We start from the raw sequence: 17275 nt of genomic DNA on the forward strand, positions 1-17275 counted from the left end.
TATGTATCCATCTATTACAAATTGACATCTAAAAATGTTCACCATAAATTAAGTCCTAGAAGATATATTTTCTGATATATATGTCATCAAAATTTTTACTCTGAATATTTAGTTAATTCAATTTATGGATATGTCTTCTATATTACTAATCAGAAATACCAGTCCTCGTTGTTGAAATAATCAGCCAAATTATACTTACTGTCAGCTAGGAAAAGTCTGACTTCAATTTTTTCAATTTAGATAAGGGTATTAATTCAGATCCTTTTGATAATTTTCTGACTTTTAAATTCAATGATGATAGATAGACAGACAGGAGATTGGCTATGTGTGTGTCATCTGGATGAAATAACAAGTTGCCTTTTTCAGTATTTCTTACCAGAAGTTGTGGCTTGCTCTCAGTGGACTCACTTTTAGGAATTATGCATCTAGAAGTGTCCTTTTGGTTGGCACTCCACAAGTTTTTTACACTACTCAGAGCAATGTGCTTGTAAAATTAAGGAATAGTTAGAGCTATTCCTTCCTTCCTTCCCTCCCTCCCTCCCTCCTTTCCTCACTCCCTTCCTACATCTGCTACACACATACCCTCTCCCTCTCTCTCATACCTTTCCCTTATTAGTCATTCCCTTAAACCTGAGGTATCTGGACTTCATACTGTCTCCTAACAGCTAAACTTCTAGTAAGAACTACTAACCCTCTTTATATGTTTCTCCCCTTAATTAATTTCTTACCCCACTGCCATCTGACTTAAATTCTCTCTTCTCAATTAAAATGTCTATGAACAATGACCACCTATTTTTCATATTGAATGTACTCATTTCAATTTCAAAGGTAAATGACCTCCTAGGGGCATATGATATTATTGAATATGACCCCCCCCTTCTTGAATGTGTTTCCTTTCTTGCCTTTCTTGTCACCCTCCATGATTATAATCTATCTTAGTCTTCTACCTTAGTCTTGTATGACTTCTCTTTGCCCTTCTCTTCTCACTCCCCACCCTCTGCCTTTCCTTTATTCTTCAGACTTCAGCTACTTCTGACATGCTGGTAATTCTCACATATCCATCTCCAGTCCTGAGTTCTTTCCAGATACCCAGGTTCATATACTCAAATGACTGGATATCTCTACCTGGATGAAAGCAAATCCACCATCTTTGCCTGACATCGTGTTCTTCTCATGTTTTGTAAAGTTACTATTTCTTAGTTTTCAAAGTTAAAATACAAAAACAAAAAAAATTCAAACTCTCTCTTGACCTCCTTCTCACAGCCAACATCCAATCACTCACCAATATCTGCAACTACTTTGCAAGTATTTCTTTTCTTTCTTTCTTTTTTTTTTTAGAGAAAGAGAGTGGGGGAAGGGCAGAAGGAGAGGGAGAGAGAGAATCTTAAGCAGGCTCCATGCCCAGCGCGGTTGATCTCACAACCCTGAGATCATGACCTGAGCCGAAATCAAGAGTCAGACGCTTAACCAATTGAACCATCCAGGCGCCCCTGCAATTATTTTTTATTTTATTTTATTTATTTTAAATGTTTTATTTATTTATTCCTGAGAGTCAGAGAGAGAGAGAGAGAGGCAGAGGGAGAAGCAGGCTCCCCACCTAGCAGGGAGCCCGATGTGGGACTCGATCCAGGACCCTGGGATCATGACCTGAGCCGAAGGCAGACGCTCAACCATCTGAGCCACCCAGGCGCCCCCTGCAATTATTTTTTATACTGACTCTTCCTCTTTGCCCACACTGCCACTGTGTTAGGTCAGATTCTAATTATTTTCACCTGAACCACTGCACAAGCCTAATTAATCACCCACTCATATCTTCTAATTAACTAATCTGCTCACATCACTTCCTTGTTTAAAATTCTTCAAACACTTGTGTTACCTAAATGATAATGCATATAGAGGAGGAGTGTAGTTCTTGGTAAGAGTAGTGAACAAGCAGATATCACGCATCTGCTTTTCCCTCAGGAACGATACGATGGCGGCTGAGGTTTCCTTTTCTTGAGAACAGTTTAAAGACACTAAGGTGGTAGGAGTATAGAATGTGCAGAGGGTAGGTAAGGTTCATCAGAAATGGAGCAAGTTGGAGTTCTTTATGGAGGCTTGGATCTAGTGGAGGCCTTGGGGCCAAGGGCTAACTGACAAACATATTGGGCTGTGTTTAGTTTGAGTGTGGTTCAGTTTAGGTTGCTAGCATTGTCAGATATTCAGGAGAGAAATCCTGGGCAGGAATAATGAAAATGAAAATATTGGAATGTCTCTTACAGAATGTCTTATAACAGCTAGTAATAGATAAATAGGCAGATTTGTAGTTAAAATCCATGTGAATAAAGGACACAATTTACACGTAATAACAGCACTATGTAGAAATGTTATCTATACACGAAATGGTATCTCATCGATGAAACAGAATTAAATTCTGTATTTAAATTTATATTTTTGATGATGATTGAGAATGAACCAGTATCTATAACATCCTTCCCCAGGAAAAGTAAAGACCTTTTAGTATGTGTTTACCTGTGGAATCATCTGGCAGTTTAGATTCAGACTGTTAACTGTGATAATACTATCTGCTTTTAATTTTATTTTATGCTATTACTTTTAAATTCTTTCTTAAAAATTTTATAAAATTTGAGAGCCATATTATCAACACAAACTATATTTAACTATAAATTCCAGGGAGTAATTGTTTCTATAACTAATGTTATTCTCTTTTTTAAAATCTTTTGTTTTGCTGGAAAATAGTCTAAACTTTTTTTTTTTTCCAGAAAAGGTTTATGGGGAATAAGCTTCCTGAGTCTTGACATTTCTGAAAGAAAAATGTCTTTATTCTGTCCTTACTCCACACTCACTTGAATGCTAGTTTTTATAGGATATAGAATTCCAGGATGGAAATACTTTCCTCTGAAGACAGTAAAGGATTTGTTCCATTTTCTTTTACAATTTATTGTGAATGATGTTAAGTCTAATACTGGTGTGATCCTTGTTCTTATGTAACTTTTTCCTTTCCTTTAATTTTCTGGAAACATCAAATTTGAATTTATGTCAAGGTATAGGTAACTTTCTTTGTTTTTCCTGCTTGGCACTAAGTGGATCTTTTTAATCTGAAGACTAGAATCTTTCTTCAACTCTTCAATTTACAGAACCTTCCCACTTTTTTTTTTTTTTAACGATGATTTTTCTTCCTTTCAGTTGCTCTCTTTCCTTTCATGTATTTTCTTGTGCTATTTTTTTTCAAACCTCCCCCCACCTGCTATTTTCTTTTTACTTCTATTTTGCATTCTTATTTACTAGACTTTATCTTTCAGATAATTACTCAGTCATATCTACTATTTGTCTCTTCTGTTAAATTTATTGTCTAGCCAAATACATATATTTTTAAGATTTATTTATTTATTTATTGGGGGGAGGGGCAAGGGAGAGGGACAGAGAGAGAATCCTCAAGCAGACTTCCCACCAAGCATGGAACTTGATGCGGGGCTTGATCCCAGGACCCTGAGATCATGACTTAAGCCGAAATCAAGAGCTGGATGATCAACTGACTGCACCACCCAGGTGCCCCACCAAATATATATTTAATTTCCAAAAAGTCTTTGTTAATCTATGAATGACCTTTTTTTAATAACAGCCATTTTGGATATAGTATTCCCCTTGGGTCATTCTGAAGATACAAATTTTTAAAATTTCATATTATATTCTGTTCCTTACATTATCTCTGTTTCCTCTGAAGTTAATTCTACTTATCAATACTGGCTTGTCTCAAATGCCATTAGTCTTCCTTAAATATTTGGTGATCCTTTGTTGTTCATATTTATGAGTGAAGGACTGGGCTGATTAGTTCAGGTAACTGAACTACATATCCTTTAAGGATATGTAGTGATATTTCCTTAGTGAGCTCTTCCTTGGTCCCTAAATAATATCATTTAAATTTTACATTTTACAAATTTCTGTGGACCTTATTATATAGAACAGGAATTACATTATACATCTACTTCTGAAACTTGGTATTTTTGCTCAATATGTTTATGAGGTGTATTGATATTGATGAATACATTACTGAAATACATTTGTTTTTCACTGCTGCATTGTATGATATTATATGACCATAGTATCATCCTATTGTCCATTTTCCTGTAGGTTGACATTTGAGGTGTTTTTATTTTTTGTTATAAAATATTGTTATGTTTTATATATTTATTTTGCTGCTATAAAAAAATGGTTCTATTGACCAGTTTGTAATAGGTCTCCTCTATTATTAGTACACATCACTATTCACTTTTTACAAAAGATTATTTCTAGTCACAAATATTTAGGATGATATTTAGAGTCATGTTAAGTTTATTATAGGAGTAAAATCCTTTAAATAAAAATATTCAACAGAGAAAAATATCTCTAGCAACAAGGATCTGAAAAGGCAATCTCTAAAGCAATAGAAAAAAATTTTAAGAAAATAGGAATAGGCTGAAAAGAGATCTTTATATAAAATAACAAAATTTACAAATGAGGAGCTAAAATTCTTCCAGTTCAGTCTTTTTTTTTTGTCATGTAAAATTTTTATTTATGGGTTTTATATCCAGTCTTTATTGATAAAAAAAAGTGGGATTCATGAAATTATTTTACTTTTTCAAGGTAACAAAGAACTTGGTGATCTTTCACTGTCATATTTCAGGTTATATAAATAAGATAGAAGCAATTTTATGCTTCTTAGAGTAGCAAGTAAATACAGACAATTTTCTTATTACCCAAGAGATAAGAACAGTCAACTTATCTTCCTCTTGACTTACCTGGCATACCTGTTTCAATTGCACCAGCCAGGTAGAACTTGCTAAGCACTGCCACCTGAGCCTAGTTTCATTTGGCATTTAAAAACTAACCAGGAAAAGTCATTGCTCAAAAATTATTTTGGTACAAACATTCAGCACTCTTTTCTACCAGATAAGTTGGACCAAAAGTAAGTCAAAAGCAATTAGCGACTGTGATGACATTATTCAATATAGTATTAGAGATTCTAGAAGGGATTGATTTATAGTCTGTTCTTACCTTAGCATTTTGGATGCAGGGACAGAGGGCCCAAGCTGCACTGGCCTTCACGTGTGGGTGAGGATTTTTCAGCAGGGACCACAACAAACGAACTCCATCTAAGCGATCAATTATCCTATTGTGAGACCAAAAAAAGATAAAGTGTAATTAGTATGTAGAAATGAAAATTTAAATGGCCTATCTATCCACACAATTCTATTTTATCTCCTTTTGACATTTGCTTAGATTTTTTTTTTTTTTAAAGATTTTATTCATTCATTTGAGACGGAAAGTTAGAGTATGAGCAGGGGGAGAGGCAGAGGGAGAGGGAGAAGCAGACTCCCTGCTGAGCCGGGAGCCCAACACGGGCTGAGCTGAAGGCAGATGCTTAACCATCTGAGTGCCACCTAGGCGCCCCTAGAATTTCTTTCAAAACTTCAACAAAAGCAGGAGAGCCTGGGTGGCTCAGTCGGTTAAGCGGCTGACTTTGGGTTTCAGCTCAGTTCTTGATCTCAGGGTCCTGCGGTCAGGCCCCATGTTGGTCTCCACGCTGGGCGTGGAGCCTACTTAAAAAAACCTTTAACAACAGCAGGAATAGAATGTGCTACTGAACTGCCAGATCTCTGATTTCAGTTTTAAATTCATGACACAGAAAGCAAGGTCCGTGATAGTTACGATTCACATAAACTTAAAATCAAGCCATGTAATTTTTTAATTAGCTGTACACAGACTGTTACCTAAATGTCAAAATACTGGTTTCTTTCATATAGTAACATCTATATACTTTCCAAAACAAATATTTATGCCTCAAAACTGTGAAGTTACCTTTTTTATTTGGTCTACGTTTAATTGACTTACCTTACTGCATGACATATTTTAAACTCCTCCAGTCCTAATCTAGCATTAGGAATTAAAATCATTATGCTACAGTGCACCCTTTGTTAGGCGTGGGTAACACGTAACTTGTTTTCCATGTGCTCCCTTCTCAGCAAGACTAACATGCAGACTGTGTTATAATTACTTAAACACACTGTAATCAAAATATCCTCATGACTAGCTGAAAAATGAATTATCATCAGAGTCATCTCTACACCATCTGTCTTCTGTTTATATATCAATTAGTCCAGGGAGCATAACCTTGCATTTAGATCCATTGAGTACACTTGCAGTTGAGAAGGTGGCCCAAACAAAACTTAGTATCCTTTACAAAAATGGCTTTGTTCAGAAAGATATGTTAAACTCAAAGCAGATGAAAAAAGATAAAGAACATCAAAACTCCTTTGATTTTTAATCTCAGGTTGAGTTAAACACATGTAGCATTTAGCCACAGATAGAATAAATACCACTAGCTTAGAATGCCATTCAAATTCTTTCTTGAAAATTGACATAAAGACAACTACATTTCTTGATTATCTGAGATGAGTTTGCCAGGGCAAAAAAATATGTGTTATTTCAAAGGGTCCAAGTATGATATCAGCTTTGCATAACCTTATAAAATAGTTGGTAATACAAATAGCTTGTAGTAAGATACAAATTGTCTCTTTAGAAAATGACTTTTAATAAGAAAAAAGCACACTGAGAAAGTATTTTAACATGAAGTTTAACTAAATAGCTTTACAAACCTAAAGCTTTCTGTCAATATCATGCTGAGAGAAAAAGTTTTATTTCTCAACTGATGGAAAATGTAAAGAAAGATACCGAGCCCTTCACAATGAAGGATTTACTTTACAAAGTTAAACCATCTTATTGCTTTACATATAGCACTGAAAGCATGATTGCTGCTGATCCTTGGGTCTCTGTATTTTTTCACATGCAATTTCTCAATGAACAATAGGTCTGTCCTACTTTCTTGCAAATGTAACAGTAAAATTTGCATTAGTAATATTTAACTGTACAGAGCTGGACCCCCATAACTTCACATTACAGTGGAAGTCATTTGCATGGCACACCTTTCTGGGTTTTTTTTTAAAGGGATAATTCAGTGTGGACCCCTCTCCTCCCCCAGGCAAAAATTTCACAATTAACTATAAAAATTCACTATCAATTGTAAAACTACATCTACTGTCCCCAATCGTCACCCCAAGCCCTAGTCAACTAACTCATCGGCTGCTTAGTTGTAACAGAGGAGGATTGTGACTCCATCACTGATCCCTTAAAAGACTCAGCACAGCACAGAGTAATAACCTTAGATGAGGGAAACATGATTGAAACACATTTGCAAAAACAGGAGCTAACAAAGTCAGGAGGTAGCAAACTACAGGATTTAACTTTGTCCCTTCCATCTCCCTCATTCTCTGTATCAAGTTATTTACTGCCGATTTCATAATAAGCCAAGTTTTGGGGCACCTGGGTGGCTCAGTCAGTTGAGTGGCCAACTTTTGGTTTCGGCTCAGGTCATGATCTCAGGGTGATGAGATGGAGGCCCATGGCCAGCCCACACTCAGCACGGAGTCTGCTTGAGATTCTCTCTCCCTCTGTCCCTCTCCCTGCTCACATGCGTGCACTCTCTCTCAAATAAATAAATAAAATCTTAAAAGAAAAGAAAAGGAAAAAAATAAGCCAAGTATCCACCCCTTACTTCCCTCTTCCTCTTACCAGCACCCTAATTCTGGTCTTTACCACATCATATCAGGATAGCTGTGGGGTAGCTGCATCCTTGGTTTTGTGTCTTCAATTTCTCTCAATTCTACCCATCCTATGAATTCCTGTGAGATTAATCTTCCTAAAGGACCTTGTGGAGCTTCTGTAGTAGCTCCTTGAGAGCAGGTCCCCAGGGATATTCATTCTGTCCATCACACTACCTGGCACATTCAATCAATGCTTGCACTCCAGGAGAAAATTTCCAAGGGCTTCCCGTCGCCTGTGTGGTATTAAAACCCTGATTCCTGAACTCAGTATTTAACATTTCCAATGAGCTGGTTTATTCTTCCCAAGTCCCAGTATTCAGGCATTTGCTCATAAAACTCTTGGGCCATCTACTAAACACTAAGTGCTAAGCATACAGAAATAACGGATACAGTCAATTCTCATTACGTGGGGTAGTTATGTTCTATAAAGTCACTGCACACAGGGAATTAGTAAGTACTGAACCATTGCTCCGGGAAATACAAAATTTTGTTCCTGAGAGCCTCTGTTCAGAACATTTTTGTCAACTGATCAATCTATAACCATGTTTTATGTGTGTTTCTGTTTAAAGCACCTTATTTAATATACATTGTTGATTCATTAACACTGAACCAACCCATGGCCAGCAGCACTGCAGTTCATCCTGAGCAAAGCTTCCCTAGCACATATTTGCCCTGTAAGGCACATCAAACCTTCTTGTACTTGGGAGCATTAGACTGGATCACTCTTCAGCACTTTGCTTAGGGACCATTTTAAACAGCAAAATAACCAACTCAAAACACAAACATGGGAAGAATGTGGCACTACACAGCCTATAAAAAGACACTTGTTTGCAGTAGGAGAGCTGAAACAAGAAGGCAGAGCCTGGCCTTGTTCACCGTCAGCTGGACAGGTGCATGAGGAGACTCAGATTTTGCCCTGCTCTGCACAGGTGTGTGAATAACAGTGAAAGTGCTGTATGTATTGATTTGGAGGTTACCAATAAAATTTGGCAGGGATATGAATTCACAAATACAGAATCTGCAAATATAGAGGATTTTAACTGTATTTCAGCAAAATGCAATCTAGTGAGGGAGATAAAGAAACCATTATAATCCATTTTGATCAATGCTACACTAGATGGGTGCATGGGGTTCCATATGAATGCAAAGGGGAGACACTAGTTTACTTACAGACTACAGAAATTCTCTCAACTATAAGCCTTTCCCTATGCCATTGCCCTCTTTGGCTGTAATAGCCCATCTTTTAAGGTCTATAACAAAACTTCTCCCACAGATCCTCTGGCTTCTCCCACCTTGAGCCTCTTATGAGTTTTGCTGTACCCCTTTCTGATATTCATGGCACAGTGCTTTGCCTTGTAGTCATGTGTGTATGCTTACCTCCCCATTAATTATTTTTAAAATTTTTAAATTAAAAAAAAATTTTAATTTAAATTCAATTAACCAACATATAGAACATCATTAGTTTCAGACGTAGAGTTCAGTAATTCTTCAGTTACATATAACACCCAGTGCTCATCACATCATGTGCCCTCCTTAATACCTATCACCTCCCCATTATTATTATAATTATTGTGTCATTTCCTTGACTGCCGGACTCATGTACCACCTACTGTGGCATGCTACCACAGCCAGTGACTATTGGTTAAATGAACCTGAAACAAGACAGTCTTTGCTCCATGAATCAAAAATCTCTCCCAACACAAATACATTCATTTCTAACCTCACCTCATTCTTGCAAAGTACCTGCTCAAGTTCTAAATATAACCATTAGAGTAAGTTTTCATTTGAAGTTGTTTTAAGGTGAAAGTGTATTTTGATAGAATTTCTTTATAACTTTATTGCTTTTTGCCCATAACATTTGCCCATATACAATGATGGGCTTATAGGTGACATTAATTTACACCCACTGTCCATTGCAATGGGGTTATCTCCTTTTGTATAGTTTTTTAATCTGATTGATATCTTGCTCTGAATTCATTTCCAGTAGTAGGTAAGCTCTTCCCATTTTTATTATCAGTTGAATTTTACATTAATTCTTTGACATTATAAACACATAACTGAATTGTGTTTTCAAAATCTTAAACTTTATCATAGAAGTCAAACTGTGTGGCTGGCAGAATAATAGTCCTAGAAAGATTAACACGTATTCATACTCTGGCTATTAAACAAACCCAAACAAACCAAAAATGGCATAGCTGCTTGTTATCTTTCTCAGTTTTTTTTTTTTTTTTTTGGTTGTTGTTGTTGCTGTTATAATAACATTTGCGAAGATCGTTAAGAAGTCTGGCTGGCTTGCCTGCTCATTGAAGACACATGCATGAATAGAAGTGAAGAGTTTGTGCCCACAGAGTAGGCACAGCCAAGGTTGTAGAGTTTCTTTCTGGCAATGTCAATACAACTATATTTGAAACCATAATGTTACATGACTTCTCAAAATTTCATAATTTTCACTGAGAAGTACACTGGTAAATATTATTATCTGACAATGGCTCACACTAAATGTGGTCAGTCTGGGAGAACGTGATATTCTTACACCACGTTAAAGGATGCAACTGAAATCTATAAGTATTGAAACCAAGTTGGCAACTCAGTAAAAATGGAAACATAAAGGATGTCAGAATGAAATGATCATCCTTGTGAAAACCTATAATTAGAAAAGAATTTTACTTTTTTATAATGATTCTCTGTTTTTATGATAACATCTCTAGATATTATATTAAAGACTCTATGGGAGACCACATTTGAAGGAAAGAAGCAAATGTGACAGCCTCTGGAAAGGTATGTCCCAGAATTTCTTGGTGCTGGTAGCACAGAATGATAATCTATCCTTTTATAGTTGCATAAACAATATTATTAGAAAAGTCCCAGAAACATTTTCTCAGAAAAAAAAAATTATTCTTACAGTAAATATTAAGAGAGTGCCTAGCAGGTGCCAGGTAATTTTTGAGGCACTGGGGATTTTTCCACCTTGAAAGCAAACAGGAATTCCTGCTTTCATGGAGCTAATATTCTTTGGGGAAAAGACATAGAATAAAAGTAAAATCTGCATATTATATGAAATGTTGAAAAGTGACTGGAGAAAAATAAACCAGAGAAGTGTGGTGGGATGGAGGTGGGGGTGTGCAAGGAGACTGTCCATGTGGCAGGAACCCTGTGGGGGTGAGGGAAGCTAGTGTGGGGCAACGGAGAAGGTATTCTGGTACCTGGTGTAGTCCCTGGCATGGAGAACCTGTCATTTTCAGTAAACACTAAATGAAAGTTACGCAGTCATCATTACATTCATCCAATATTGGTATTGGATCCTAGAGAACATCTACTCCAACACTGTTATTACTCAATGAGAAAACAGAAGTAGAGTGCCTGACCAACCCTGTCTGATGTATTGGTTGTATAAGCAAATAAAACATAATTTATCTTTTCTTTCTTCTCTGAAAAAAATGCACATGATTTAGATGAGTGCATTAAAGGCAGCTGAGGCATGGTTTGCCCAAAATAGAGAGCAAAATGGACCAATGCAAATGTTAATATTTATGGTCACCACAATGACAAGATACCCATTCCACTCACTATACCTTCTGCTTTATAATCTGCCTTTTTAATTCAATATATGTAATGGAACTTCTATGTCAATGAATATGACACAGAATATGGATTTATAATAATCATTTTTAATGACAAGATAGTATTGCTATATTGATGTACCATAATATATTTAGCTAAAAATATATATGTATATATATATATATATTTAACTGATCCTTTATTAATTGAAATTAGGTTCTTTCTGGTTTTGCATAATAATGGGAATAAAAATAACATTGCAAAGGCCACCCTTGCATCCTTTTGCAATGCACTGATTATCTTCTAAGGACAAATGCTGAGGAATGGAATTGCTCAGAAAAGATTCTGTATATGTTAATTTTAATACATAACAGACTGTTCTCCATAAAAGTTATGTCAGTTTGATTCCACATCCACAAATAATAAGAAAACCAGTTACCAGCATCAGCAACTATCTTAATTTTGCCATTAAGTGCAAAAACTTCAATTTTTCATCTTAATTTTTCTTCTCCTTGTCATTATGGAAAATTCCAAACATACTTAAGAGTTTTTAATGGTAAAATAAACACCAATAGGCATAACATTCAAAACCTAACAAGTCTGCATCATCTATCAATATGTGTGTGTTCATTTTTTCTAAACCATTTGCAAGTAAGTTAGAGATAGAACTATTCACAACTAAAATTTTCAAATTTTCATCTTTTAAAAAAAGTATCACCTTTTATGCTATCATTGTACCACTGTCACCTTTGAGAAACTTAAAAGCAGTTCTGTAATGTAATCAAGTATCCAGTTCAGATTCAAATATTTCTAATTGCTCCCAGAACATCCTTTAGAGCTTTATAAACAAACAAAAACTGATTTCAAACAAGGATTGTGCCCTATATTTTTGATATGTCTTCTTAGTCTCTTTTATTATAGAACACATTTATGGCATTGACTTTTTAAACAGATCAAGTCCTACAGAGTTTGATTGCTTTCTCAAGGTGTCATTAAATTTTTCCTTTATTCTCTGTGTTTTCCATGAAGAGGAAATTAGAACTAAAATCTGAGTTTGATTCAAATTACATATTTTTGGCACAATACGTCATAGGTGACGGTATGTACCTCACATCACACAACACATTCAGAGGCTCATAATATCAATTGTCCCACTCTTAGTGATGCCAAGTTTGGTCCTTTAAGTACACTGATAACCATTATATATCTTCATTATAAAGATGTATGTTTCCATTTTCATTGAATAACAATCTGTGTGGTGACACTTTGTCACTCTAAGAAGGTCGTGTCCCAACAACATTTTCCCTACCTTAAAGTTTTAGCATCTATTAATTATCCTTGCCTAAAATAATTATTTTATTGGGACTTGTAGTGATTGTTTTGAATTTTGTATACTCTACTTAATAACTGGCATTCTTTTTTTTTTTTTTAAAGATTTTATTTATTTATTTGACAGAGAGAGACACAGCAAGAGAGGGAACACGAGCAGGGGGAGTGGGAGAGGGAGAAGCAGGCTTCCTGCGGAGCAGGGAGCCCGATGCGGGGCTCGATCCCAGAACCCTGGGATCATGACCTGAGCCGAAGGCAGACGCTTAACCGGCTGAGCCACCCAGGCGCCCCTAACTGGCATTCTTTTATAAAGAAGATCTTCCTCTCATCAACTGGGGGCTTAGTTATCCTATAGAAAGGCAGAATACATGTTTAATTCTTTCCCTTTAGTTACTAATTTGTTGAGTAAGGAGTTACTATAATGGTCATTTCCAGCAGAAGCAAAAAAATCTCCAGAGGAGATTTTTCTCTCTCTCTTTTTCATTCTTCCTCAGCATTTAAAATCCTATATAATTGAATCTATCAATTATTTCCTTTATGATTTTGATCTTTTACTTACACTTAGAATAGCCATTCACATCCCAAGATAATAAAACTGGAATATTTCTTTTGTTCTCTTACAACATATTTTGTTTATACTTAAATCTGTTAATGATATGAATTTTCTATAAGAAGGAAGTAGGGATCTAGCATTTTTTTTTAAGATTTTACTTATTTATTTGACAGAGAGAGACACAGCGAGAGAGGGAACACAAGCAGGGGGAGTGGGAGAGGGAGAAGCAGGCTTCCCACGGAGCAGGGAACCCTATGTGGGGCTCGATCCCAGGACCCTGGGATCATGACCCGAGCCGAAGGCAGATGCTTAACGACTGAGTCACCCAGGTGCCCAGGATCCAGCATTTTTTTATGGTCACTCTGATAATATCCTAAAATTTAAAAAATTTAAGTATAGTGGATCTGTCTCCTCAGGCAAAGTAAACAAAAGTAAAAATGAATATTGGGACATTAAACTAAAAAGCTTTTATACAACAAAGGAAACTATCAACAAAACAAAAAGGCAACCTACCAAATGGGATAAAATATATCTGATAAGGGATTAATATCCAAAATATTTAAAGAAATACAAATCAATACCAAAAACCCACAAATAATCTGATTAAAAAATAGGCACCATACCTGAATAGGCATTTTTCCAAAGGCAACATCCAGATAGCCAAGAGACACATGAAAAGATGCTCAACACCACTCATCATCAGGGAGATGCAAATTGAAACCACAATGATGTATAACCTCATACCAGTCATAGTATTGTAAATTTTGATATGTAGTTATATAGACATATAGATATATATTTAGTGTATCTATTGTGTTCCATTAATCTGTCCATACCTACACAATTACTTGTTTTCTTTTCTTTTTGGGGGGGGCAGAGGGAGAAGGAGAGAAAGAATCTTAAGCAGGCTCCACGCCCAGCACAGAGCCCCACAAGGGTTGATATGACAACCCCTGAGACCATGACCTGAGTCTAAATCAAGAGTCAGGTGCCCCTACTCAATTGTTTTTAATAGTACAAGTATGAGCTCTAATGACTGAACAATAACCTACCAAATGGATACCTTTCAATTGTATAAAATACTTTGTTGTTTCCTGATTAAGAGGCACTTATATAATTTGACTAAGATTATGTATTTTTTAAAAATGTTTATAATTGAATTCAAAAGAAAGAAAAGTCTGCAACCAGAGACACGAAAACTAAAAAAAAAAAAACAAGTAGAAATGCTAGACTTGAAAACTGCCATAAGAAATGAAGAATTTATTAGATGGGCTTAAGAAAAAACTGGAAATAGCAGAGAAAGGAATCTGTGAACTCTAAGAAAAGGTATCCAAACTGAAAAATATGAAGGGGGGGAAATTGGAGGGGTAGACGAACCATGAGAGACGATGGACTCTGAAAAACAAACTAAGGGTTCTAGAGTGGAGGGGGGTGGGAGGATGGGTTAGCCTGGTGATGGGTATTGAGGAGGGCACATTCTGCATGGAGCACTGGGTGTTATGCACAAACAATGAATCATGGAACACTACATCTACAACTAATGATGCAATGTATGGGGATAATATAAGAATAAAAAAATTTATAAATAAATAAATAAATTAGATAATTAAAAAAAAGCAAACAAACTGAAAAATAAGGAGAAAAAGTGAAAAAAAAGTCCAATGTCTGTGGAATATTAAATGAAATAATACGTGTGAAATCGGAGTTTCAGGAAGAGAAGAGAGAGAGAGAGAATGAGACCAAAGAATATTTGTGAAGACAATGACTGAGGTCTAAAACTGATGGAAGACATTAATCCACAGGTCTGAGCAGCTCAGTGAACCCTAAACAGAAAAAGGACAAAGAACACCACACCTTCAGCGTATCATAATCAAACTGCTGAAATCCAAAGCTAAGAAGCAGATCTTAAAACCAGCTAAAGAAAAAAGACACATCAGGTATAGGGAATTAAAATAAAAACAAAAGCTGACTTCTCACAGGAAACAATGAAAGCAAAAATACAGGAGAACGGCATTTATATTGTGCTAGAAGAAAAAGAGCTGTTCATCTAGACTTCTAAACTGAGTAAAAAATATCCTTCAAAAATAATGGTAAAGCCCCTTCCTTGTGCCTCCTGAATAATTCAGCCCCAAAATCATTATGTGTGGGAGAACAATGGTAGAAGGTAAAAGTGCTTTACTGGCCCCACATGAGGTGTTAGAGCCCAAGAAGATGAAGAGGGAATCTCTAAGGATAAGGTAAAACAGGCATGGGGTATCTGATCCTAAAGTGATCAGAGCAGCCTCTAGGGGTACAACTCAATATGGAAAGATAGAACCCTAGCAGAAGGATAGTCACACTGAGAATCAGCCTGTTGTGTAATGATGAGCCTGAACAGGATGAGGAGGGAAACAACACAGTGGAGCAGCCTGGCATGGGAAATCAGAGACTGAGCAGGGTGAGGAGTGAAGACATACAAGGGCAAGGTGACCCGGCATGAGGTACCAGAGCCTGAATAGGATAAAGAGAACATGCAGAGTCTGGGCAGTCCAGCATGTTGAATCAGAGCCAAAGCAGGGTGAGGATAGTATCTACAAAGGGGACATGATAGGGGTGAACATGGAGGACTGGTTATATACGGGAGCTAGGTCTAATAAGTACAGATGAGAGTCAGTTTCTGTCAATGGAGGGAATTACAACTACATAGAGAAAACTAGAAATAAATAAATTGATAACCATGGTGGACAATTTTAACACCTCCTTCTCAGGAGTTGATAGAATAGGAAAAAAATGTGAAGAGATACAGAAGACTGAACAACAGACTTAACCAACCTGACTTAATCAACATTTTAAAAACATTACACACAACTGCAGAATACACATTTTTTTCTCCCATGCAAACAGAATATTTACAAAAATGGACCACATGGCCAGGCCATAAAACTAAATATGAAAAAGTTAAAATCTCAGAGAATATAATCTCTGACATGGTTTTAAAATAAAAATCAATAATGATATGGCCTCTGGAAAATACCCAAATTTTGGAAATTAAGCAACACTTGTAGGTAACCTTTGAACCTCTTCAAAGAGAATTCACAAAGAAATTCAGGAAATATTTTGAATCAAATAAAAAGAAAACATATTTGTGTGATGTGCTAAAATAGTCTGAGAAGGAAAGATGTAGCTTTAAATACTCATATTGCCAAAAGGATGGACCTATAGTATCAACCGTCATGGCTTCTACTTCAAGAGAGTAGAAAAAGCGCAAAAACTTAAACCTGAGATGAGTAAAAGAAATAAAATAATAAAAACAAGATGAATAATACTGATAAACCACTAGAGCAATTATTCTTTACTTTTTATGTAAAGAGACTGAATATTTTAGGCTATGTAGGCAATATATGATCTCTGTTGCATATTCTTCTTTGTTTTGTAAATATTTAATAATGTAAAACCATTTGTAGCTCACATGTTATTAAAAAAATAGACCATGAGCTGCTTCAGAGAGACTGACCAAAAAAGAGACACACACAGAGAGAGAACACAAATTACTATTATTACATAACCTGCAAGTGATAAAATTATAAAAATAATAATACAAGGACATTATAAATAACTGTGCCAATTAACTAAACTTAAATGAAAACAAATATAGTCTTTGTGAAACACAAATTACCAAAATTGACCCAAGAAGACATGGAAAACCTAAATAGTACCATATTTATTAAAGACATATAATTTACCTTTAACACTCAAAACAAATAAATCACCATCAACAAAAATCCTTTCCACAAAACCCAGATGGTTTTGCTGGTGAATTCTATCAAACATTTAAGAAAGAAATAAACCTATACAAACTCTACTTGAAAATAGAGAGGAAAGATGATCTTCCAACTTGTTTTATAAGGCCAGCATAACCCATATACTAAAATTTGACAAAAATATTACAAGAAGATTATAAATCAAAATATCTCATCAACATAAACACAGAATACAAAACACCAACTAGTAAAATCCAAGAATAGATGAAAAGGGTAATACAACATGATCAGAGTGATTTTATTAAAAAAATGGAAGGTTGACTAGAGCAATCTACACATTCAATGCAATCCCCATCAAAATACCATCCACTTTTTTCAAAGAAATGGAACAAATAATCCTAAAATTTGTATGGAACCAGAAAAGACCCCGCATAGCCAGAGGAATGTTGAAA

General features: G+C 35.7%; 1 protein-coding gene across 4 annotated transcripts in view; it reads right to left on the reverse strand.

The window, feature by feature from the left end:
• Positions 1-17275, reverse strand: part of ODAD2 (outer dynein arm docking complex subunit 2) — a 175852-nt gene that overhangs the window by 73090 nt on the left and 85487 nt on the right. For all 4 annotated transcript variants that reach the window (XM_081820782.1, XM_081820781.1, XM_006739479.3 and 1 more), the window contains one exon: positions 5035-5149. In XM_081820782.1, the coding sequence (XP_081676908.1) occupies positions 5035-5149 (115 nt within the window). The remainder of the gene's footprint in view (positions 1-5034; positions 5150-17275) is intronic.

This window comes from Leptonychotes weddellii, chromosome 5 (assembly GCF_054177405.1).
Source record: "Leptonychotes weddellii isolate Sample4059 chromosome 5, ASM5417740v2, whole genome shotgun sequence".
Classification (NCBI taxonomy): domain Eukaryota; kingdom Metazoa; phylum Chordata; class Mammalia; order Carnivora; family Phocidae; genus Leptonychotes; species Leptonychotes weddellii.